At 36.9% G+C, this 27,581-nt stretch overlaps 1 protein-coding gene across 4 annotated transcripts in view; it reads right to left on the reverse strand.

The window, feature by feature from the left end:
• The window catches only part of AGPAT4 (1-acylglycerol-3-phosphate O-acyltransferase 4), a 181,669-nt gene that overhangs the window by 25,468 nt on the left and 128,620 nt on the right, over positions 1 to 27,581 (reverse strand). For all 4 annotated transcript variants that reach the window (XM_007484865.3, XM_001371495.4, XM_056814366.1 and 1 more), the window contains exon 4: positions 1,304 to 1,465. In XM_007484865.3, the coding sequence (XP_007484927.1) occupies positions 1,304 to 1,465 (162 nt within the window). The remainder of the gene's footprint in view (positions 1 to 1,303; positions 1,466 to 27,581) is intronic.

Below are 27,581 nucleotides of genomic sequence, written 5' to 3' on the forward strand. Positions count from 1 at the left end.
CCGTTGGTTGAGTCAAGGGTGAGTTTTTAGACATTTCTATGACTTACTTCCACGGATTACAGCTTTTATGCTTTCAAAAAACAAAGAAGTACCAGAGCTCAATGACGCAGAATGGAAATGGCACCTCACCTTTCTCACAGATGTAAAAGAGCTACTCAACAGTTTCAATGTGCAACTTCAAGGAAAAGGGAAGCTCATTTGTGATATGCAATCACATGTGAAAGCATTTGAAGTAAAATTAGGCCTCCTTATCAAACAAGTGAAGGAGGAAAATTTCTGCCATCTCCCCTTAGCTCAAAATCTATTAGAAAAACCCTTGATTGTATTCCCAAAAGAAACATGTATGGATTCACTGGAAAAGTTGCAAAAGGAGTTCCAATTCAGATTTAAAGAGCTTCATCTCCATGAATAGGACATAAAGCTTTTCCATAACCCATTTTCTATTGACATTGAAAATGTGGATACAGTTTACCAAATGGAACTGGCTGAACTGCAGAATTGTGACTCTATGAAAGATGCATTCAAGTCAAGAATCTTGCCTAATTTCTATACATCTCTCCCCTCTGAGACATACCCTAATCTCAGGAACCATGCATTCAAAATGGTAACCATCTTTGGCAGCACTTATGTCTATGGACAGACTTTTTCCAGAATGAAACATCTGAAATCTCCAACCAGATTTAGACTAACTGATGCACACTTGCATCACTTGTTACGGCTAGCAGTGACAAATATAGAAGCGGACATTGACCATCTCATTAGCCAAAAGCCAGCCCATAGGTCCCATCAAAATATTTGTCAGTTTATTGATTTAAATTTACTTGTTCTTTATTTTAAATATTGTATTTGTCCCTGTTTTGTTTTGTTTTTTACTTTAAAATAAGATATGTGCAGTGTGCATAGGGATTTGCTCAAAATTTTTTTATAGTCTGGCTCTCCAGACTGAGGGACAGTGAACTGGCCCCCTGTGTAAAAAGTTTAGGGACCCCTGCTCCAGTGTCTTCGCCAAGAAAACCCCAAATGGGGTCATGAAGAGTTGGATTCAACTTTAAACATCTGAACAACAATATTTAGGAAGTAGTAGAAATAGGAAAAAATCAAAATGAGCATCAACCTCCAAGCCTCCCCCAAACCATGACTGTGACAATTGAAAAAAAAATACAAAAAAGATAAAGCCTGCGAGGACTGGGCAGTTGGTAAAAATCTTGTGATGTTTCTATATACTCCTAGTCGATGAGCAGAATCGGAGGCTGTCAAGATGGAAGGGGATTGCAGTTCCTGCTATTTCAAAGCTGTTACTTACCCAGAAGTTTTCAGGATAATCTCGAAGATTTAGCAAACCCTGGATGACTGTCTCACGATCTTCCTCCCACTTGCGGGAACAGAATACTATTTCCAGGAAATACCACATCCATCCAATTACAGGGACATAGGAAAGTTCTTTCTTAGCCAGTACTTTGGAACTCTGAAATAGAGGGGGGAAAGGGAGACCACAGGGAAGATGAGAAGGGATTTTCAATTTTATATTGGTCAATCTATCAATCAACAACCATTTATGGTTATTTACTCTATTCAGTCACAGTTTGGTACTGAGTTTTGATGACAAAAATGAAAGCCCCTAGCCTCACTAGCTTATTTTAATTGGAGAAACAACAGGTACAAATGTAATACTGATATGGGAGAAACACACCTAAGTTTGTAGCAGGGTCTTGCCCCAAGAATGGGAGATTCAAACTGTTCAGTCCAGAAGTAAGGAAAGAATTTTATTTGAATAAGCAGTTTTTTGGTGGTATAATAGCCTAATAGCTTGTGGAATAGTCTGGGAACTAATCAGATAGTCTTGGGGCTGATGGATAAGCTCAGTAGCCTCTTTGGAGCCGATAGTATAGAGTAGCAGCTTTTCTGTAGAGTGGCAGCTTCCAATGTAGAGTGGCAACTTCCATACCCTGTGGATCAGGGCTGGCATATTTATTTGGGGTCTGGTAGCTTTTAGCATTTCCCTTTCCAAACTCAGGTGGAGGTATGTTTTGGGGTTTGTTGCCATAGGGAATAAGGAGCATGTGCAATATTGGGGGATTCTTCTGGAACACCAGAGTCCCCAGTGCACGGATTCCATGTTTTTCCATTGTCTACCTTGTCATCATTTATAAATGCAAGAGAGGACTTGTTGCCCTTCAGGAATGGGAATTGGGGGTGGTGGTTCTGGTACATTGGAAGATCATTATCAGTAATTAATTATTTCTAGGAACAATATAAGCAATTAATAAAACAGAATAGGTACAAAGCTGATATCTAGTATAGAATGTTACAAATCTAATACACAGAATAGATTCTTGAACAATCTATAATTCGTGGTTGACTAATGCTGAACTATAGGTTTTGCAGTTGATGTTTAACCAGTGAAAAATACAAGATTTCAGAGTATGAGAGTCCTGCTCCTATTACTGCCCCTTACTGCCCACTGTCAGCCCACGTAAAAACCATAAAAGAAACATACAAAACAGACTCAAGATTACTTTGACCAGGAGGCCACTAGAAGAGGAGGCACCTTTGGAAAGTGGCATTTGAGCTGAGTATGGAAGGAAGCCAAAGACTCTAAGATGCAGAGGGAGGCAAAAAGGTCTTCTAGTGATAGAGGGCAGCCAGGGCAAAGGCGAGGAGATAGGATATAGAGCAGCGGTTCTCAACCTCTCAATTTGTAGCAATGAGAATACATAATGCATATCAATTATTTACATTCCAAATCATAACTGTAGCAAAATTACAGTTTTGAAGTAGCCACCAAAATAATTTTTTGGTTTGGGTTCACTGCAACATGAGGAGCTGTATTGTGGGGTCATGGCATTAGAAAGGTTGAGAACCACTGATATAGAGGGTTATGTATAAATGCATTTGACGTACAAAAGCTCTTATGTGGGTAATTATGCAACATAGAATACGGAAAAGAAGTAGTTCATTTTGAGCCCATTCTAGGGACCAATTTAATTGGCAGGTCTGGAGTGAGAGGCATTAGTTCTGAATCAGGTCAAGTCTAGAGCCCAAAGGCTTGGAATACTGCCCATGGATTCAAACACTAGGTCATCCATACTTTGGGCTTTGGATTGTATGGGTAGGTACATTCTAGGCACAACAAAGGTTAGCATACAAGTCAGAACAGCTACTCGATGTCTAGATGAGTCTTCTTTTTACAAGGAAACCTTTATTCTGCTGCTGCCAGACAAAGCTCCCTCAGTATCTTTAGGAATCAGTTAATTTACCAGCATTTATTAAGTGCCAAGCATTGTGTCAGGCACTAGGAATAAATACAAAGAATGAAACAACCCCTATTCAAAAGAAGTTTATACTCAAATGAGAAAGGCAACAACAAATTCATTCACACCCACGTAATATATATGTATGTGTGTATATATACACGTGTATATATGTATATATAACATGAAACTGTACAGAGAATAAATATGAATGATAAACATAGAAAAGATAAAGGTATTAAATTAAAGGTAGTTTGGGTGGGAGGACTTTAGTTGGGAATGGAGAGCGATAGGATAGCTTCAGAAGGTGAGGGGTAGAATAAGTTACTGACTCCAGGAAATAGCATTTCTTCTTATTGAATTGCCTAAAAGATGCTTCTTAAAACTGTGTTTGGGAAAGGGAAAGAAGTAATACCTTCTACTAACAGTGATCCCAAAAAACTTTTGGGGCTTAATCAAGAAATTCCCAAACATTTTTTCTCATTGTAACATTGAAAAGAATCAATACTTCATATCAATTAAATATCATCATCATCATCATCATCTCTTCTTCCTCCTCTCCATTCTAACATTCATTCATTCAAAAAGCATCAATTTAAGCAATTATTATATATTCGATTCAGTTCTAGGTAGTGGGAATACAAAGGCACAATCAGAGAAGACCAGAATGGCTCCACTACTTTCACTTAATCCCATCCTGGTAGGTCTCAGTATGGAACTTAGAAACTACTTGGCCTGCCAGAAACTGGTAACTCTCCTAGACTGGTAAAATACTTATTGATGCTTTTAAACTTTTTCAATTTTCATTTTCCCTCTTTAACACAACATAATCATTTCTAGAACTTTAATCCATGAAATAAATCTAATGTATTCATTAACAGAAATACATGCTTCAAAGGAAGGCCCTTACATAAGACAAAAACTTGTACATGCGTGCACACTCACGTAATCTAGTCTTGTAAAAAGTTCAAATGTCTTAGTTGTTATAGACAGTTTCTTGATCTATCAAATTTTTGCCAATTTTTTTCTATACTAGACTTTACTGAGACAGTAAGATTAATTTTGTTGTTGTTGTGAACTCAGTACAAACACAACAGAATACAAAGGTACAAAGATTTCCATATCCAAAGAACAAAGAAGATGAAAAATGTTGTATGTATAAATGATACATGCATCTAATTTAACCAGGTAGTACACTGCCCTTTGTCCTTCTTTTTGCACTTGTATTCTTCTCTTCAATGCCCACAAAAAATGACAAATATAATGAATTCAGAGAAACATGGGAAGATTTGTATCAACTAGCAGAGCAAAATAAGTAGAACCAGGAGAGTGATTTATGCAGTGACCAGGATAAAAAGGTGAAGGAAATCAACTTGTAAAGACTTCAGAATTCTCAGCTAAACAAGCAATTAGGACTTCAAATGACTTATTCTCCCACTTCTTGGAGACAAGAAAGATGAAGAATGGAATTCCTTCTTAGACACAGACAATGTTCTAATGATAGTAATAAACATCAAAAGGCTCATATTAAGTGCCAAGTCTATTATTTATGCTTCCAAAATTTTACCAAGATTCTCAGATACCTACTAGAGCCTTGTTTCTTTTCAGTCCTAGTGCCACCAAAAGGAGTATGGACTAATTTTCATGACTACTGTAATTAGTCTATCTTTGAATACTATAAATGAGAAGGAAATGTCTTTCAGTCAAAAGCATGAACTCAGATCACCTTTAGAACCCATGCAATCTCAGCTGGCACAACAGATGTGTCATAGGAAAACCAATTTCCAAATTCTATGAAATGGCACCAGGTAAAGTCAGTTGCAGGGTTCCAAAATTCTGCTCTGCCAAAAGGCATAACATACTGCCCTTTCAACCTTGCCTTCTACTTACCATGCCCTCAGCATACTTTTATCTTGCCTTGTCTTTTTTTATGCCTTCATGGTCATAGATTTCAGGAATAAAGTAATATTTTTTTCTAAATCCTGAATGCTAAATTGGATTATTTCAGTGATAAATATGGGAAGGAAAGTCTTTTAATATTGAATTATGTCATGCAGACATTTCTTTCTAAGCTAAAGATGGCTTGGATATAAGATTAATGTTAAAGTAAATTTTAAAGTTTCAGGAAGATGCAGTATTACAACAAAAAAAGGTGATGTTAATATTTTTTTTCTTCAAGAGGTAAATTCCCAAGCTTAATTTTATAGGCAATGCCATTCTTGAGATTTTTAAAAAAGAAGTCACTACAATCATGTTAAAATTTGGATTCATATTAGGTTTGATAAAGTAAATGAAGACAATTGCTAATCATGGGGTGGTTGAGTTATGCTCTAAAAGGCAATTGCTGGTGTTACACCTTTGTGGCTGTGACCATAAAAGTGTTAAGTACTCTATCTTTGTTTCCATGTGCAACAACAATCAAATGCCAAAATTAGTAGATGAATGGAACGATTTTCTGGGTAATTGATTTTGAGACACATTCAAATATATTAGCATTCTTAAATGTGAACTCCATGAATTCTTCCAATGTTAGTATAATATTTGTTAGTTTCTTACATAATACTTTTGGGAAATGTTATGTTAATGTGCTATTGATTTAAGTTCAGGGCAAGTGGAGAGATTAAAGACATCAAAACATTGATAGGAAAATTTTGTGCAGCAACACACCAAAAATGGACAGACATTCTGCCATTAGTTCTGTTCCATCTTAGAACATGATCCAGTGGATATTTGCAAATCTCTCCATTTGAGATGCTATATGGACATGCAATATGGCAAGGAAGGACTTGTAAACTAGCTTACATTGCAAAGATAGGTGGAGATTGTCAATTAACAAAATATATACAAGCTTTACAAACAAGAATAGCAGAGTTGCATGAAATGGATTTGATACAACAAACAGTACCCCTGGATTACAATTTGTACAACATCAAACCAGGAGACATAGTATACTTAAAAAATTTCAATAGAAAATTGGCTACAGACATAAAATGGACTGGACCTCATGAAGTATTGCTTACTACCCCAATAGCTATAAAAATTGCAGGGAAAGACTCATGGTTTTACTGTTCCCATGTAAAACCAGAAAAAGTCAACATCACTGTAACAGACATAGAAGATAATTAAACAAAAGATAGTGCTGAGAAATGAAAACAAAAAATTATTAACATCAAAAAGTACACCACCAAGAAATAATAGTGACACATAATGTTCGAGACAACTTTCCAGCCCAGAGGAAAAACATCCCAGAGGAAAAGAATTCCAGAGGAAAAGCATCCCAGAGGAAAAGATTTTAAGCCAGCCCAGAGGAAAAGATTTTAAACCAGCCCAGAGGAAAAGCATCAAGAAAAACTGCTAGAGAGAAGAAACAAAGAGGAAAAGCTGAAATGGACAGCTAAGACTTTGAACTTTGTAAATTTGTTTATATAAGAAGAGGGCAGGTGGAAAATGAGACTTATATGTAAGACTGAGTGTGTTGAAATAATAAAACAAAAGTAATTTCACATATTAGGGAAATAGCATGCAACACTACATAATTTGGAAGAAAGAAGAGATCCATCAGTCAACATGAGAAGTGGAAATCTGAAGAAACTTGATAAGTATTAATTCAACACAACACTATTAGACACAAAACACAAAATCACAAACTGACATATTGAGACCTTGTTTAAATAAGCATATGCATGAAATTGTATTTATGCAAAATGTAAATATGCATATAGTTAGTTCCATAAGGTCTCAGGCAAATAGAAAGATCAATAGATATTTCTATTTGACATCAGCATGTGGAACAATGTATATTATTGTATTATATGTAAATAATCTCTATAAATAATGTGTATATTATAATTAGGTTAGTAACATAGTGATAAAGTCTGTAAATATTTATCATAGCATGAATATATGTTGTACATAAAATTAGGTTATAGATTAGACTAGAGACTTAGATAATAGTTATAATAAGTAAGGAATAGATTAGGAGTAAGTTAAGTTAAACATAGCATAGACAGTTCTACATAGGAATAGACAAGCTGCATTTGTAGATAGTAAACTTTTAACTGTTTATTGTAAAGATGATGCTGAAATTGTGTTTAATGGAAATATATATACATATAGATAAGTTAGTCTGCTAAAAATAATAGATATATAAATATGAAAACTATTTGTTTTAGTTAACTTAGCAAGAGTAAGTAGTATTAGCACTAAGATTCAAATTTCTTTGTAATGGTTTTGTTCAAACATTTATTGTACTGAATTTATTGTAAAACCTTAAAACTACCCTTACCCAAAATTTCCTGATAAGAATTCCTTAGAGTAGATTTAGTAAATTGGTAACTACAATATAAATAAGTGACCTTGGGAAGGTCACAACAAAAAAGGGGATGATTGTGGAAAGGAAACTAGAAATAAGTTCTCAACCTTCTGCCACCGTGTTGGAACAAGCAACAGTGGGAATATGAAGAGAGAAGAAATTGTCAAGACTGACAGTTGGTGGGGGAAGGAGAAACTGGGAGTGGCAGTTGGGTCTTGTGACTAGCACTTCCTTCCTGTCAGCTTTACTTCCTTCCTGGTGTTGGAGGTGGAAGGAGTTTGTTCAGACCAGTATGGAGTGGAGTGCCACTACTTGGTTCAGCCTGAAGACTCAGGCCCAACCAGCTCTGAAGGTCAGACTTTCTTGTTGCTTGCTGTCTACTGCTAAGATTCTAAATTTGACAATGCCAGCACAGATATAGAGTAGACAAGAGTGGGAGAAATCCTCCACCAGTCTGTGAGGCCTGGCCTCAGCTCCAAAGCTGAGAAAAACTCCAACATTATTTAGGGACATCCCTTGCCCCTCTTTCCTGATACCTCTCCAATCCAAACTGGTTATTAAACCTAGTCTTACTTGAATTCACAGATAAGTGGACTATCTTTTCTGGGGCATAGAGGGAGCTGAACATCAGTTCAGTCAATCAAATGTTCCTTATCGGACCCCTGCTGCTGCCTCTCGACAGGGGGCATCACTCATCTTTGTCTCACCGGCAGCAATATTCCCTCTCTCCCTTCAACTCCTCCATACCCTGCTACAAACCTTCCATATCCCCTGTTCTTCATATCCTCCCCATCTTTCCAAATAAATATAACACTAGTTTGCCTGATATATTGGTTATTTATATAGTTCAAGCTTTTTTCTACAACTTTTTTTTTAGCTCCCTGGGCTAACCTAAATATTCAAATGTGTATACTTTGTCAGATTTCATTTGAATTTGGCAAATAGTACAACAGATCTGGGACATTGGAAATGTTATTTGGAAGCATAGTTTAAAAAGTCAATTATCAATGATTTAGGAACATTTGGAATAAATTTAAATATGAAAAAACTGTTAATGGTGTTTTAAAATGCTAAAATTTGGTGATCAGGAGAAATCCAAGTCATACTATTATAGCCTATTCACATGACCTTATCTGTAGTTCTGTTAAATTTCTATTGATGAGGTAAGTGGTGATTGGCCAATTCTGAGCAAAAGAGATGGCCTATAGGACCCATCTTGTTGATAAAGGAAAGTCAATCCTTGAATTCATATCAACTTGTTCTCAGAATGGTTCAGGAGAGTGAAATTAACAATTGAATGGAAAAGTCAGGTGATGATCAAACTTCCTTATTTTTGTAAACTTCATAAAATCTGTGTATAGCACTTTTTAGAAGTATAATTCAAAGCAATCCTGAGAATGACTAGGACTTTATAAATGAGGCTAATTTTATAGCCAAGCCTTTTACCCCCAACAGGAATCTCCAGGGAAATAATGGTGACTTTCTACAAAAGCTGTTCTTCCCTGAAGTGATCTTTACTTTGCTCCAATACTTGATATAATACAGTAATTGATATTTTTGTGACAGTAAAAAATTTCGGTTAATTTTTCACCACCTAAATAACCCAACAATCTCTGCTTTATCCATAAGGGACATGATAATGAGAAAGAAGATCAAGATGAAGAGGCACCTAAATGGTGTTTTGGACATGAAATAATGAAATAATGAGTTCAAATCTTGCTTCAGATGCTTATTAGCTATGTGATTCTTTAACTGCCTCGATTTCCTTATCTGTAAAATATGTTTAATAACAGGATCTACTTTATAGGATTCTTATGACACTTTACATGTAAAATTCTGTCTATATAGTACTTAAAGCTCTGTATAAATGTTATCTATTGAGCCAAAAAATAAATTATTTTCCTTTGATTCTACAAGTTTGCTTTAAATGACTAAAGACTTTATAATGAACATATTTGTGTGTGTGTTGTGTAATATGCAACATATATAATATTACATACAAGTTTAATTTGCTCTAAAGTAATCATGATGGAAATTACTAGAAGACATTTGTAATCAGATTTTGATTAACTACCAAGTGACAGATGAAATCCTAGATCTTCCATATTGAATTTTCATATTATAGTTTAGATTAACTTTTGCTTCTGTGGAGTTTGAGGCCAAAAAGCAAGACGACCATGCTGTTCTACAATGTCACATGTCTGATTGATAGAACTAGTCTGGATCCAACTAAGACTTGAGGGAGATATATCTGAATACTTTGTGAACAAACCAACACTTCTATTTCTTTCTGGAATATACAAGAAGGTCTAGAAAAGGACCACCATTGGAGTATAATTAGGGGGGGAAATGCCAGCATTTATTTACAACTTAGGGTTTGCAATGAACTTAACAAATACTTTATTATCAAAATAACTTCAAAGGTAGGTGCTATTAATATTTCCTGAGGAATGCAGGGGGGTTAAGTGACTTGACCAGGGTAACACAGCTGATTAAATGTTTGGAACAGGATTGAACTGAGATCTTCCTGACTCCAGACCCACTGCTCTATCCAGCAGGCTACTACCTAGATGCTGCTATGAAAAGTCACTGTCCTTAGAACAAGAGTAGCAGGGAAAATGGTAAAAGGTTGAGAATGGGAAATATCAGTGCAGTCAGTTGGAACGAATGTGGCCAGGGTACACAGGAATCGACAGATATTTATCATATTCTAAATGAACAGAAATCCCAATTTCCGCATCATTGGAAGTTTCCCCCTCTAGCCTGGGTAAACAGCTGTCCAGAATATTAGAGGAGGCTGCTGCATTAGGAGGGAGGAAGCTTAGATGAGATAGCCTGGGAGCCTCCTCCTATCTCTAAAATTCCTTAGTTCTACTGGGTAAAAAACCAAGACAATAATGGTACAAATCACTTGATAAGCATATTCCACTTCCTGCTAATGTATCAAGAGGAAACAGTCATAATCCTCTACTGAAGGTAGTATAAAAGTTTTTCATTTTTGAAAAATGCCCAAATGTCTTTTTATTTAAAAAAAAAACAAACACAATAAATTCTATGTAGGCATGGACTATTAGATACGTTTTAATTCTATTTTTCAATTAAGAATTGATTCTCTGACTTTCTCCCCAAGTAGAAAAAAAGGAAAAGCCTTTATTTTGTACCTCTTATTTTCTAGGCACTCTAAATCAAGAGATTATAGATGAGCTAAATCAACCATTCATGACTAATTGTGACTAATCAGTAACAACTAATTCATTTATAAGATTTCACATTTGTTGAGCAGTCTAAGATTTACAGTGTTTGCTTCGTAAGCCTCCTGTAAGCTGGGTAGTTTGAGCATTATTATTATTATCATTCTGGAGATGAAACTGTGAGAGAGAAAACAAGCTTCCCAGAAATGTCTAAGGCAGGTCTCAGTTCCTCTTCCAGTTCTCATTCTTTTCACTCCATATGTTGCCACCTTAAGATGACTTATGAGCTATGTGACTGAGACTCTCAAGTCAGCTCTGAGCCTCAGCATCCATCTGCAAAATGGAGCTAATAATCATTCTACTGACTAATTCACTAAAGGTCTGCTATGAGGAAAAGCACTTTAGAAAAGAAAAGAATATAAAAATGTGAGCTGGTAGTAGGTTCAATAAATATAGTATGTCAAGTCCTACTCACCCAGATGGTACAAGGTAGCTAGATGGTGCAGTATATAGAGCACTGGGCTTAAACTCAATTAAGATTCATCTTCCTGAGTTCAAATCTGATCTTAGATACTTACTAGCTATGTGACCATGGATAAATCACTTAACTTTGCCCACTTAAGGTTCTTCATCTGTCAAATGAACAGGAGAAGGAAATGGCAAACCATTCCTGCATCTTTGCTCAGAAAACTCCAAAATGGCATCATGAAGAGTGGGATAGGATTCAAGGATAACAAAGTTCTAAGTGAATAGGTGATATGGGTTCTTTCACTATTAAAATAATAGCTACTATGAATGTCAGAACATAATAAGTCACCTAAGGAGACCAACCAATCCCAGCTCCCTACTCCAGGGAAGATGAAATCCTTATATCGTTCATAAAGAGATGCTCTATATACAAGCAACATTTTCATCTGGGCACTTCTGTTGGAAAATACTAGCTTGGTATTAAAAGTCTTTTATGAACTGGCTCTAATTCTTCTTTCCAGATTTTTTTATACATGGCTCTTTTTCCTTCATGTGTCCATCAGACCCAACAAACCAAAATCCTTGCTCTCCTTCACCCATGATATTCCATTTCCCATCTCAATAGCTTTATAAAGGCTGTGCTCCATTTCTAAAATGCCATCTCTTCCATGAAGCCATCTCTGATCTATCCTCTGCTAGTACTTCCCTATCATGTAGTAGCTATATGACCAATCCATTCCAAGACCTTCACATATATTGGAAAATTGCACATAATAACAACAAATCCCATTATTTAATAAATGCTTCTCATACAAAGATACCTATCCACTTTACAACTTTTCTCAGGCTCATCAGGAGTTACCAGCATCACTATTCTTGTACTATAGCTAAATAACTAAATAGCATCAATGAAAAAAAGAAAAGCACTGCTCTGACAGGGACAGGACTTAGATGAGTGAAACAAAGACTGATTATCAGAGCTAGTGTTTGGTGCAAAACAATGCAATGACTCATACTAAGTCTTCTCAGAGTGAGAATGGGTGTGATTGGGCAAACAGTGGAGACTTCACATGCTTGGGGAAATGGCCTGGATTTAGAGCAAAATTAAACATTTTTAACTTTATGTATTTTTCTGCCTTTATTATTTTTGATTGTCAATAGAGTATGCCCGAATACACGTATGTTGAGTTTGACTGAAATGAGATTCTACTATAGTTGTTGTTTAGTCATTTCAGTCATATACAACCCTTTGTGACTACACCTGGTTTTTTTTGGCAGAGATACTAGAGCGGTTTGCCATTTCCTTCTCCAGCTCATTTTATAGATGAGGAAACTGAGGCAAACAGGATTAAGTGACTTGTCCAGGGTCACACCACCTAGTAAGTTTCTAAGGAACAATTTGAACTCAAGAAGATGTCTTCCTAACTCCAGTCCCAGTGTTCTATCCACTGAACTATCTAGATGCCTGGAAGCTCTTGAGTGACCTTTTAACTATTTAACTATTCAAAAATAAAGTAACCTTTATTTCTGTATACATTTACAAATTGAAAGAAAACTATTTGAAAGCAGAGGCTCATTTATGTCCTAGATCCCCCTTCATCTTGCACAATGCCTAGAACATAAGAGGTGCTTAATAAATATCTGTTGGTTAATTCTGGAACTGGTTAGGCTTTAGATCATAAAATAGTCCTGTAGACAACACCTTTACTGTCATTCAAAAATAGGAAACAATTATTAAAAGCATTTTCATTCTTACAATGAATGTTAAAAAAAAATAACTACAACAGCAAGGGTGGTTCCTTGGTCCAATGGATAGATAGTCAGGAGCCAGGTCTGGATGTGGGAGGCCATGGGTCCAAATATCCCTCAGACAGTACCTAGCTGGATGACCCTGGGCAAGTCAACTGTCCAGCCCTTACCACTCTTTTGCTTTGAAAGTGATACTTAGTACTGATTCTAAGACAGAAGTTGAGGGTTTATTTTTTTAAACCACAGCAACAACAATATGAAAATCTCTCATCGTTAGGTCTGAGAAATACTTATGAACCATGTTTTCTTGCTGAGAAAAATTCCATAATATTCCAAGGCTGTTGGTGTGCCTTTCTATTTCAGAACTGATATGGCCCAATTCACATACTCACAGGAGTAATGCAGGGCTGTCTGACGGGTCTTGTTCTGGTTGATCTATTCTTGACAAGGAATCTAGAACCTGGTGTTGGCATGTGCTTTTGTTCTTCAGAAAACTAAATTCAATAACCTATAAATTTCATCAAGTCGCCACAATTTCCATGCAGCAGCTGCTAAGCATGTCCTGGTAATTACTTTAAAAGGGCAAAACAAGGGGGAAAAGAAAATGATGGAATTCTTTGCAGAATCAGCAGCAGAAGGCCAGGATTTGTCTCAATGCAATTGATACTCAAGAACAAAGCAGTCATCAGAAAAATCTGAGATTTCAAGAGCAAAGGAGGGTTCCCAGCAGTCACAAAGTGAGTGCTGCTTTCTACCCTAACTGAAAAGGAAACAGAAAATGAGCTTCCAGCATGTTGTCCAGGCAGCTGGCAGACAGGATGTGACACCAATATCATAGCTTGTTCCAGACTCAATTAAAGGATGAAAGAACTTCCTGTATGGCTATATGGTGATGCAACTTGGATTCCTGGCTGCACGCCCACCCCAACCCCCCAGCTCCCACCTTCCTCCCAGTATGTCACATCTGGCTTCACAAGAAGCTCACATTAAATACTATGTAGGACCACCAACAATGAGGTCCTGGGATATAGCCAGCCTACTAGCCCTGGAGCAACACAACAGAGAATACACAGCAGCACAACACCCAGGTAGAATAAAGACTTCAATTAGGCACCGAAGCCTCACTATGGAAGGCTTATGAAGGGAGAAAACCCAGATCTTCTTGGCTTGGGAAGAAAGAATGGGAGAGTAGGAAGACTTCAAATCTTAACTTTGTCCCATATTCCAATTTATTAAAAACCAAACTAAATCATTATTTTTTTAAGTGCCTAATGTATGCAAGCCACTAGACTAGGCACTGAGGGACACAAAGAAAAAGTTTTAAAATAATACCTGCTCTTAAAGAATATATTTGTCTAAAATCTATATTAGGTTGCTTGCTGTCTCAGGGAGGGGAGAGGGAGAAGAGGAAGAGAATTTGGCTCAAAATTTAATTTAAAAAAGAATGTTAAAAATAAGTAAAAATATAAGGGGGGAAAATAAATTTGTAGGCAATTTTAACCACGCTGAGCATCAATTTCCTCATCTGGAAAGGGGATAACAGTATCTATAGTATTTGTCTCACAGGGTTGGTATGAGGCTGCAGATGAAAGAATCTATGTTTTGTATCCCAAAGTTCAAAGTCTAACCATGTAATGGCAGTGTTCAAAAAGTCTCAGTGGTTCTCTATCATCTATCTCTAGGATAAAAGACAAATCATTCTTTGGGGTATTTAAAGCACTTCCCAGTCTGGTTCCAACCCATCTTTCAAGCCTGATTGCACATGCTACATTCCCAAATGAATGCAATGTTCCCTTATAGATCAAATTCAATCTCTCATATTCATGCCTTTGCACAAGCTGTCCTACATGCTTGGAATGCTTGGAATGTTTTCCCTCCTTGCCAATGTCTCTTGGAATCTCTTAAAGCCAAAAAGAATTGCCCAGAGTCATATCTCTAGGATGTGTCTGAGGCCAGATAAGTACCCAGGTCCTCTCAACTCCAGACCTGGTGCTCTAACCACTGAGTTACCTAGCTGCCCCTCCAAAGGAGTCATGAAGAAAAACATTATTCACTTCCCAAAAGAGAGCTGATGAACTCTCTAAATGTATATTGAGAAAGATTTTTAACTTTGCATTTTTTTTTTTGCAATATGGCTAATAAAATGTTTTACATGACTTCATATGTATAATGGATTTCATACTGCTTTCCTTCTCAATGGGTGGGTGGGGGAGAGAGTGACAGAGACAGAGAAAGAGAGAGACGGGGGGAGTGGAGGGGAGGAAACAGAGAGAGAGGGAGAAAGGGACAGAGGAAGAGGGAGGGAGAGGGGAGGATGGCTGAATGGATCAATAGAAGGACGAATGGATGGACAGAGAGATAGGAAAAATAGTGTAGCATTCAGATTTTAACCAATAAGGAATATGAGAGGGGCAGATAATGGCTCAGTGAATTGAGAGCCAGACCTAGAGACAGTAGGTCCTGCGTTTAAATCTAGCCTTGGACTAGCTGTGTTGAGCAATCTTATTTAACCCCCTTTGTCTAGAGTCCTTACCACTCTTCTAACTTGGAAACAATACAAAATATTGATTCTAAGATGGAAGGTAAGGATTTAAAAAAATTAAAAAGGATGTGGGGCTACTCCCTCTCTGAGAATAACATTGTTTATTAATGGGGATATACAATTTAATTCAATATTAATTTCCTACAATAGATAGAAAAGATAGATATAAATTTAATCCTGGTAAAAATCTTATAAGGAATACAAAAATTATTATTTTTCTTTTTTAGAAATGAAGAAATTCAATCTTCTCCAAATAAATGATAAGCTCTAGGTCACTGAAGCTTCTAAGTGGCCAATAATTCATAGCCTCTAAAACAAGACTTCTATCCATAAGGCCAAGAACGTTCCTTCCATTTCAACACCACTGTCCTCTAAGATTAGACTGGTGTGTGAATTAATAGGAAACAAATTAAAGAAGGTCACTTCATATGTGCTAACTAGGATGATGCACACCTGACTCAATTCAATTGTTTTTGCCACCGAGTCCCTTTTTTTCTATCTTCTCCTAACTCTGCTGTCAGGAAGAAAAGACCATAAATCATTAAGCTACTGGAAAAATCCCAAGGGATCACTAAGCAAAATGAACATTGTTCCACAATTAGTCATTTACACAGGGGACATGATGAAAGTAAACATCAAGCAATACGGCTCTCTAAGAACTCTCAGTTTCCAGGTTTCCATACTAAGGCATGGGCAAACCTACATATACCATGTGTCCAAGTCAAGCACAGTGCTTCGTCCTCATGCACGTCACTCAAGAATACTTCAATATCAAATATCACTTAACACGTAGCTTCCTATTCTCTCATGGCTTTGCCCGTTTGAAAATAAAAAGGGCTGTCACACACAAAAGAGTATCCGTCTAGTTGGTTCTAAACAAGGCAGTGCTAGAATAAAACAGAGGATGCTATTTTCAGCTTGATACCCTTTTAAGCCCTCCTTCCTCGCCCTGGTCTCTTGGGTGCCTGAATCTTAAGAGTCATGCCTTCCTAGTGTTCGCTCTGAAATGCTTCTGCCATCCTAGGGTGCTCCTACCTTTCCCCAAAGTTTCCCCAAAAAGATTCAGGAAGCCATTCTAACCCCTTAAACTTTCCCCCCACAGCCTTTCCCTATCAGGAATTCTATCTTTCAATACTCACTCTTCTGGGAAAAGGAATTCTAACGCAAAAATCCATGGTATGAATGTAACGGTATAAAGCTGGCTCTGTGTGTGTATGTGCATGCGCACGCACGTGCACATGCGCTCACACATGTATGCACACTTTTTTACAGAGGGTAGGGGCAGTCAGGACATGTTATTTAAGCAGTATAGACATCTTTTGATGAAATGTCTCCAACCAATGCCAATTTGTGCTGGCTCTAAAACAGTCTCAGAGAACTGTCTCAGACATTAAGAGCTTAAGTCAATTAACCAATCCATAAACATTTATTAAGTGTCCAATATGTGCCAGGTTCTGTGCTAAATGCTAGGAATTCAAAAAGAGGCAAGAGACAGAACAGTCCCTCTCCTTGAGGAATTTACAATCCAATGGATTAAGTAACTTGCTTAGGATCATAAGGCTAGTATGTTTCAGATGTGGATGCAAATCCAGACCCTTCCTGACTGACTTTAAGACCAACTTTCTATCTACTCTTCCAAGCTGCTTCATGTCTAGAGGTAAATGTGAGAGGAAGTGCAGACTAGTGAATAGAGAGCTGGCCTTAAACTCAGGGAGATCTGGGTGTGAATCCGGCTTCTGAAACATACCTGTGAATCTTGGACAAGTCAATTAATCTATCAGTGACTCACACAACTTTACTAGACAATAAATTGCAGAGCAGGTACTGAATTGCAACAGAGAAAGGAGTTTACCACCTGGGAGTTTCCTACCCATGAGGTGTCAAATATTTGGCCCTGCAACACACACAAATCAGAAGGATAATAGAATTGAGAAATGTTTAACAAGATAAATAAAAATGATGAAACAGATAATGTTAATTTGTGTGTTTTTTTTTTAAGTCAGTGTGCCTCCCACAAGGATTGGTTTTCATTTGAGTTTGACACCACTGCCCTACACAAAGATCTGGACCAAATATAAAATTTAATGAGATTCATAAATGAATCTCTCTCCCTCTCATTTTCTCCTTCCCTGCCCCATGGATAAAGCAAGCCCTCTTATCATGTTACCTTGCATCCTACTGACAAGTTGCTGAGATATCTATCTTTCTTTCTTCCTTCCTTCCTTCCTTCCTTCCTTCCTTCCTTCCTTCCTTCCTTCTTTCCTTCCTTCCTTCCTTCCTTCCTTCCTTCCTTCCTTCCTTCCCTCCTTCCTTCCTTCCTTCCTTCCTTCCTTCCTTCCTCCCTCCCTCCCTCCCTCCCTCCCTTCTTTCCCTCTCTCCATTGGTCTCCATATTTTGCCCAGGTAAAAGTACAAGGGCTATTGTTAGAGGTAGCTAGGTGATGCTAAGTAGAGCAAACACTGGGCCTGGAAATCTGGAAGATGACTTCTCAATCCTGTCCTCATACACTTACTAGCTGGGTGACCCTGGTCACCTCACAAAAAATCTGTCTGCCTCAATTTCATTTGTAAAATGGGGATAACAGCATCAGGTAGAGTTTTCATGAGCAGAAAAAAAGATTTATGAAGTACTTTACAAATCTTAAAGCCCTATATAAATACTATATTATCATTACTGACTCAGGTTTCCTCAGTTATAAAATGGAGATAAGGGCAACTTTCTCACAGGGTTGTTGCAAGAATAAAATATGATGATACTTACAAGGCGTGTTGTATTTAATAATAGCTATAATAAATACCATTATTATCAATATTATTCCCAGACTATTCTGCCATTAATCAGAATGGAAGCATTGATCTTTTCTGTTCTCAGTCTCAGTCGCTTTACTTCTCTATAGGCAGCCAGGTCTCATCTCTCTTCCAGCCTCCCACTTCTATTATATTGATGCCAAATTTAATGTAGGTACTCAACTAATCTAACTCACTGGAGTTCAAGAGACTTTCCAGCCGCAGTCTCCCCAGTAAATGGGATTACAGGCACATGCCATCAAGTCCAAGAATGCACACAGATTTTCTCAGACCACAATAGCAAATTATAAGCTCTGGAAGTTCCCACAAACCTGGAGAGACTTTGATCATAATAACAACTATATTAACTAGCACTTCCAATGAGTCAGGAACTGTGCTAAATGCTTTAAATTTATAATTTCATTTGATTGTTACAAATATCCTTGGGAAGTAGTAGATGTTATGCTTATTCCTGCTTTATAGATGAGGACACTGAGGCTGAGGAAAGTTAAGTGACTTATCTCTGAGTTAGGATTTAATGATTTATTTTTAGCATTCTCTTCTTTAAACATTTGAATATCCACATTCCCTTCCCTCTTATCCTGTCCTCTACCCACTGAGTAGCCAAAAAAGAAGATATCAATTATACACGTGAAATCCTGCAACATATATGGAGAGGGAGAAGGAGAGAGGAGGGGAGGGGAGAGGAACAAACTTCAATTTTCACTGAGTTCATCAGTTCTTCCTCCAGAAATGTATAGAATTTTTTCATCATCAGATCTTTGGAAATGTTTTGGATCATTGTATTGATTGGAGGGGCCAAATCTTTCACAACTGCTCATCATTACAACATTGCTGTTACTGTGCACAATGATCTCCTAGTTCTTCTCACCTCCCTTTGGATCAATTCCTATAGGGCTTGCCATGTTTTTCCAAAACCACCCTTTCATCCTTTCTTATAGCACAATAATACTCTGACACAATTAGATATCACAACTGGTTCAGCTATTTCCCTCAACTGATGAGCATCTCTTCAATTTCCAGTTCTTCACCACCACCACATAAAGAGCTCCTATTGCTATTTTTGAACATATCAGTCTTTTTCCTTATTCTTTGATCTTTTTGGTACAGACCAAGTAGTGATATTGTTAGAACAAAGGGTATGTAGGCATAGTTTTATAGACTTTTAGGAAGTAAATTCCAAATTGTTTTCCAGAATGGTTAGACCAGTTCAAAACTCCACTAAAAGATTATTAGTATATTTCTTTTTCCTCATCTCCTCAAGCACTGTTATTTCTGATGTGTGAGGCAGAACCTAGGAGCTATTTCAATTTGTCTTTCTCTAATTCATAGTAATTTAGAGCATTTTTCATATGACTACAGATAGGTTTTATTTCTTCTCCTAAAAATTGCCTGTTCATATCCTTTGATCATTTATAATATTTGAGTAAATTTTCAAGATTTGTCATTTTTATACCCCTCTGACATTTTATAGGTGTCTTCATGCAATTTGAGGCAAGTAAAAGATTAGGTTAAACTTTAAGAATAATTATTTTAATTTAGCTTAATAATCCAAAAATCACTGAGATGAGATCTTTAAAATAGAAGAAAAAGCATTGGTCAGACCCCAATAAAATCTTACATATACTATGATCGTTTGATCAAATAAAACACATACTTTTTAAGCATCCCAGTCAATATAAGGTCTGTTACTTAATCTGGCATTCAAGGTCTTTCAAGATCTGGTTCTATTAATTTACCCTTCTAAATTTATCTGGAAGAGCTCTCCACATATATTCTGCTCCAATAAAAATGGACTACTGTTTGTGGCTGGAAAACAATTGGCCATTTCATTATCTTTTCACTCTACCTAAAATACCCGCTACTCTTCCTTTCACACCATTTTTGGCTACAGATTTCCCATCCTTCAAGACCTACTACTGATGCCATTTTTTAAATCAAAATGTATCATGGAGTGCCCTGTGTTACATAAAATTGTTCATACATATAATCTCCTCTACTAGACTGTAAATTCCTTGACAGCAAAGACTCCCAGGTATCATAATACTTGCTCATACTAAGTATTAGTACCTGTCAAGTGAATGAATGGCTAGCTCTAAGTAACCCCTCTTATATTTTCTCAAGCTAAACTGCCAAGCCTTCAAACTCTACTGCAGAGAAAGCAACTCTGATGACTGGCCACACTGTTGTTCAAATGCCAAAGGCATATTTATCTAAAAGGCTATTTTACTCACACAAGGCAAGGCTCACATGGAGGTCAGAAGACGTGATAGAAGGATACTCTCAAGGCTTCTCTGAACAACTCTGGTATCAACTGTGACACATGGGAGGCACTGGCATAGCACCATCCATCAGGGTGTGCCTACATCAAAGAATAAGCTATATTCTATCAGCAAAGCTGAAATGCAGTAGCTCAAAAGAAACATAAGATGCACAAATTTAGACATCTCCACCCCAAATGTTCATATGGGCTATATGTGTCTGATCTGTAGGACTCTCCCAAGATCTGATTGCTCTAAAAAGCCACAGGTGGACACATTGTACATTGATATTTTAGTCCTCTTTGAGTACAAAGGACAACAAACAGAATCAAAATTCTTAAAAAATAAGCTTTGATTTCAAGCTAAGACAACATGGAGTTCTTCATGCACAATACAGATGGCTATTGAAAATGTCAAAAATTATAGCTCCCTCAGTGTAATAGTAAAGGTTTTTCTGCCATAAGCCTTGTTACCAAAAACCTAATAATAATAATTCATTTAAGTTATATGTACATTTATGAACTATATGGCATTAACATTAATGCAATATTTTAACCAACTAGAAAAAAGAAACATCTATGAATGACCTAGTGGAATCAACTGGTACCTTTCATATTCCACAGAAAAAGTTCTCAATCAATCTATATCAAAATTACCAATTATCTGTCCAATTATAAGCCCTTCTGTGAGCGGGAAGGCTAGATAGCATCTACATATTTTGCTAAGAAAAAAAATCCTAAAATTTCAAAAGGCCAGACCTTAGTGTCCAAACTTCAAATGTACTCATGAAACTTATTTTGAGAGAGTGTGTGTGTGTTTAATATGGGGTTGTGTTGATTTTGTTTTTACATTGTTTAGATTTCTCCCATATCTTCTTCCAGAGAGATTCTTTATAATAGATTTTTAAAGAAAAAAAAAATAAAAGAAAAAAGTGAAAGAAAGGAAAAAAATCAAGAAGTGTTTAACAGAGAAAAAAATGCAATGCTCCAGATATGTGGACCCCTACTCTTATGCGCTAGGTCTTTTCCCACCACTTCTTTTATATGCATATTACTTTCCTAGCTTTAATTACTGCACTTTGCATCCATTCATGCAAGTCTTCCTCTGCTTCTCTGTATCTACCAGAGTTGTTTCTTCTTGAAGCTCAGTAGCATTTCATTACATTTATGTATCACAATTTGTTTAGTCATTCATAAAACAGATTTTTGAAAGAAGAAAGAGAGAGAGAAAGAGACTGAGAGAAAGAGAGATGGAGGTTGGGAGTAAAGGTAGTGAAAAGAACTTTGGATTTAGACCTTGGTGTAAATTCTAGTTTTATAAATATGTCTAACATCATCATTTAGCATCACTTTTAAGTAAGTTGAGGAACTATTTTGGGTGTTGGTTTCCCAACTGATAAAATAGGGGAGGAATAGATGACCTGTGCTAAATTTCCCATGCTAAAATTCTGGTGCCAAATTTCTGTGAATTCTATTTCCTACAGAAAAACAGATTAAAAATATATTTGAGGGGGCAGCTGGGTAGCACAGTGGATTGAGAACCAGTCCTAGAGACGGGAGGTCCTAGGTTCAAATCTGGCTTCAGCCACTTCCCAGCTGTGTGACCCTGGGCAAGTCACTTGACCCCCATTGCCTAGCCCTTACCACTCTTCTGCCTTGGAGCCAATACACAGTATTGACTCCAAGACGGAAGGTAAGGGTTTAAAAAAAAAAATATATATATATATATATATATATATTTGATTCCATAATTAACAGCTGCTATGCAGTGCCATGTATTATATATTGTACAGTAGATTATCATCTCAGGAGGAAATTTAAAAAAAATATAAGAAAATGAATCTTAGGGAGAAGTAGTTTGGAATAGTTCTAGTTTTTTGTCATCAGAGGCATATTCTGTTCTGAAAAGGAATTCAGTTAGTCAGTCAATAGCATTTATTAAGAGTCTATGGGGATGAGGGTAAGAGTAGCTAGGTTACTCAGTGCATTGAGAGTCAGGCCTAAAGATGGGAGATCCTGGGTTCAGATATGGCCTCAGACATTTCCTAGTTGTGTGACTCTGGGCAAGACATTTAGCCTCCACTACCAACCCATACCATACTTCTAACTTGGAAACACACACAATATTGACTCCAAGTCAAAGGTACAGGTTTTTTTTTTAAGAGTCTATTAGGGCAAAAGTCTACTAGGTGGCACAAAGGATAGAACACCAGACCTAGAGTCTGGAGGACTGGGATTCAAAATTCTGTATTGCCTAGCCTTTGACCTTCTATCTTAAAGTTGCTACTTAGAGAGAAAGTAAGGGTTTTAAAAAATGTTTTTAAAGAACCTAGTTCTGTTCAAAGTGCAGGAAATACAAAGAAAAACAAAAACAATCACAGATCTCAAGGGTCTAATGAGAGGGAAAACATCAAACAACTATGAGCAAACAGGCTCCATATGGAAAAACTAGAGGTAATTAAGAAATGGAAAGCACTGGCATTAAAGGAGATCAAGAAATCTTTCTGGTTGAAGGTGGTATTTTTGCCAGACTTAAAAATTCAGGATGTACAGATGGATGGGGAGAGACTTAGGCATAAAATTCAACTACAGGAGACAATGGGGAAGAGTAAATGGGGTACTAGCCCTGGAGTTAAATGACCTGTGTTCAAATCCTGTGGTTCTAATTCTTACCACCCATGTGACTGGATAGCCAGCTTCTTTCTCTGTAAAATGAGGGGGTTGACCTAGATATAGATAGCCTATAAAGTACCTTCTAATGCTAAATCTCTGTTTCTATGATCTACTCAATTCAATGCCTTCTAATAGTTTTAAATATATTTTTTGGATACCACTACTACATCCAATCGACCCTTCTCATTAAAGAACCAGATCACTTCTTTTCCAATCACACGTGTCCTTGATCAGATCTTTTTTGCTTGCACAAGATATCAACTGAATGATAAATATGTGATGATGCTCTTTTCCATACTTTTAAGGGTCACAAAAATAAACCCACCACTTTGGGACACTGCCAAATAAATTAACTGATATATGATACTGTAATCGACACACCAAACGATTATAGAGCAAAAATGCTTCCTTCTCCATCTAGAAGAAGCTCCCTTGAGAGGAGGAAAAAAAGTCTAGTGGTTTCCATCTCAACTGGTCCATTTTCTAAGAAAGGATACAACTGTTCTCCCTCCAATCTTTTTCAGAATTTTACACTGTTTCACTGGTAAAGCATAAGCAATTTGAGCATTCTTCCTCTACTGGAAAAGGAGAAAAATGATTCCCCTCTACTGCAGGAGGTTATTTAAAAAAAGACAGCTATGGCTTGAGAGGGTTTTTTTTTTCTCCCTTCAACCAGAAATCCCAAAGTATGTGAGAATACTGTCAAGCAGTAGTTCCCCCACTTCCACGTCACTTTCAGTCACTTTAAAACACTTAGGAACCTTGATCAATGCAATGATCTGACTATGATTCTAGAGTTCCCATGGAGAAACATACTTCTCCTCCTGACAGAGAAATAATGAACTAAAGATGCAGAAGAAGTATTACTAGGCATATTATTAGGCATACTTAACATTAGAAATGATTACATCTGATGGAAATATGCCTCAACTTTATTTAACATTCTTCAAATAGTGATTTTTTTTAGTGAATCATTTGGAGATTCGTTTTTCCTCATCTTCCCCTTGAACTTCAGCTTACTGAAAGGAAAGCATAAACCATCTTGGTAACAATTTGATGTTAACAGCATAATTAAAAATACATTAGGAACTTCCAAAAAACCTTTCATATGACTTGCATATGCATCATCACATCTTAATTGTGAAAACAGGCTCTAAAGTGATATTCATCATGGATTATGAATATGATCGGTTAACTTAACCTTGTTGAGTCGTCCATCAACAATTGAAATTATTTGGAAAAGGTTTGTTTCTTCAAGAGTTGAATGGTATTTTATATTAATATGAGAATTATGTGTGAAAGAGATGATATTACATTGTTATTTAAATTGTGGGGAGAGTTTTAAAAGGACTGATGAAATAGGTAAATCAGGAAATACTTAGATTGTAACAATGTCATGTATGTACTTATGTCCAGCAATTTAATTTAAATATATTCAATAGTGTTCAATTAAATTATTTAATCAATTGGAAAAAAAAGTATTACTAGGACATTGTGTTTTAAAAGTTTTATATCTTAGCTGGACATGACAAGTTTTCTCTTGCTAATCACATCTAAAAAGTAGTCCCCACTCTCATATTGTCAAGGGATAATTATGATCTGCAAATGGGTAATTGTTATTGAATGGCTCACTACTTAAGATTGTTTGATCTATACTACTAAATGGTCCTATGGGCCTTGAGGGTAATTCTTGATACTTCAGGTAATAACTTGAAGATGAAGATTATTTCATGAATGGTTTCTCTATTGAACTCTGGAATTCTTTTCTTGCCATATTTTCCACATTGCTTGTATAAAATAATTATTCTGAGTAGTGACTGATTCCTGTGTCTCTATGTAGAAGTGCCTGTGTTTTTATTTATTGTTCAGGCTAACCAAAATTTTTTCTTAAATTTATTTTGTGTAATATTTTATTTGTATATAGGGTTGTCCTTTAAATATTTAACTACAGCATGATATATTTAAAAAGTTAAGATGTAACATGTCAAATAAAACTGTTATTTTTGAATTAAAAAAGATGCAGAAGACACTTTTTTTTGGATGAAAAATATTGACATTTCTTTTGTTTCATTTGTTCTGATTCATATTTGTTACAAGGATTTTGCTTTTATTTCTTCAGTGGGAGGAGTCTTGTTAGGAGGGAAAATAACGAATGCTTAGTAATCAAGAAAAAAGATAAAATGTAAATCTTTTAAAAAAAGAATACTAATGAGCACTGGTCCCTAAATTTTCATGTCACTTGGTCCAGATGAGAAATACCCCCCAAAAAAGACTCTAAACTTACTCTTTTAAATGATCATCAGGATTAATAGGACTGTGCTTATTTTCATGAAATAGCAAATTCAATAGAAGTGAATATTATTTGAGAGCCATCCTGCATAAGGAACAAGTTAAAAATGATGTCTGGGATTTGGCTATAAGAAAGTTTTTCCATGATTAAGCCAATACTCTGCTATCAAGGATTAGCAATCAGCCTTTTTGAAATACTATAACAACAACAACAACAACAAAAACCACCACCATGTGATAGCTACCTTTTTGAGAATAAGCATCTGAATGACCAAGTGAACTGAGTAAGGCTGTGCCTAGATGACAAGCCCAGATTTTTATCTCTTGGCCTGCTCTCTAAACCTTTCCATTGTGTTAGAACCTACCAACTGTTCAGAGAAACACAATATACATGTTGTAAAAATGAAAGGAATTGAACAGGAGTGAAGAGGTACTTGGGACACAGGAAGGGTTAGTAACTGGGAATGGAGGAGTTGAAAGGACAGAGGGAATGTGGAGGCTGGTGAGATAAAATGGAGGAATACCCTCTGTGGCTGAGAGGCTGTCTTTGAAATTCCCTCACACTCAACCCACGAGAGGTACCCTGGGTAAGGTTAGGTTAAGGATGACAAGACCAGGGTCCTTGAGAGAACTTCTGGGGACTAGTGGAGATTACTTAGCAAGGGGGTTCCCCTTGTCTGGCAAACAGACTGTTACTGTTGGCTCTTGTTGTTTCTCCTAGGCTAATAGATAGCTTAGCCACCAGCCTCTTGTTCTTTGTTCTCCCTTCAATATGAATCTGACTGGGATTTTCAATTTCTCAAGTAGTTTAATAATTTTAGTAAAATAATAAAGGGGAGAGGTTTCAGGGAAGAGGAGACCCTACTGGGTTTCTAGTTTTCTTTAGCAGAGCCAAGATGGCTCAGCTTTGGCTTATCTATCTTCTTCTTAGCTAATCAATGTCTCTCTCCTACCTTAACAAGTGGCAAGTATCCTTCTTTGGAAGGTCAAGGGATGGAAAGGATCTTCAGGGTGACCCCCTGAAGTTAAGGGATCAACCCCTTCTCAGCAGCTGTTTTTGCTTGTTCTTCCTCTAATGGATGCTCTCTAACATACAGTAACCTTCTTTTTCTTCTGGGTAAGGGAAATGGAGGCAAGGTTTTTCCTCAGGTTGGGATCCAGGTCTTTGCTCCACACTTGACAGAGTTCAGAGGGCAAAGACCCTTCAGTTAGCAGTTTTTCCCACAATCCTCTTCTCTCACTCCAACTGTTACTCCCGTCCCAATCACTTTCCAATCACTGTCTGCTCCACCTCAGTAGGCAGAAATACAAAAGTTTGATTCATAGTTTTCCTTCCACCTTAGAAGTTGTGCATTCCCAAAATACCCCCAAGTGCTTATCTAGCCTCTGCTTGAAGTCTTCCAGTGGACCTTTTACTTTCTGGGATAATATGTTACATTTTGGGAAAATTCTAATTGTTGAGAAGTTTTTCTTTATATTTCAACTTAAATCGGACTCATTACTACTTTTATCCCCCCAAAAAGTTGGAGCCAGATACTTTTTGGCCTACAAAAACTTAAGAGGTTAGCAAGAAAAGTCTCTAACACTGGAGTAGAGGTCTGTCATGATGGCTACAGGCATAGCAGAAGCAGCTTCAGTAGCTCTCAACAAAGAGAAGTTGAAGGGGGTCAAACAACTGCTCAGAAAGAGATTACAGGAAAAACCCTTTGCTGGTACTGGGTTCAATTTGTGCTGACTGGAAACTCTATTGCCCATGCACAGTTCTGGATTATAGTTCTAAGGGGGTATGGTCACAGTCTCAAAGCAAATGAATACTCTTAAATGCAGCAGCAGGGGACCAGGCACCTTTCCTCAATAATAACCAGAGTATAGATCAGGAGACTAGTAAATACACCTCTCTTAGGATCATATAATCTTGGAAAAACCAAAACTTCCAGACCCCTACATTTCGTTCTGAAAACAGGGGCATGAAAAAGCCTGAAGTCTAGAATGGTGACTTTCTACCCCTAGATGAGCAGAGACCAACTTTAACATAAGGT

The sequence above is a fragment of the Monodelphis domestica genome, chromosome 2 (genome assembly GCF_027887165.1).
Source record: "Monodelphis domestica isolate mMonDom1 chromosome 2, mMonDom1.pri, whole genome shotgun sequence".
Lineage (NCBI taxonomy): Eukaryota > Metazoa > Chordata > Mammalia > Didelphimorphia > Didelphidae > Monodelphis > Monodelphis domestica.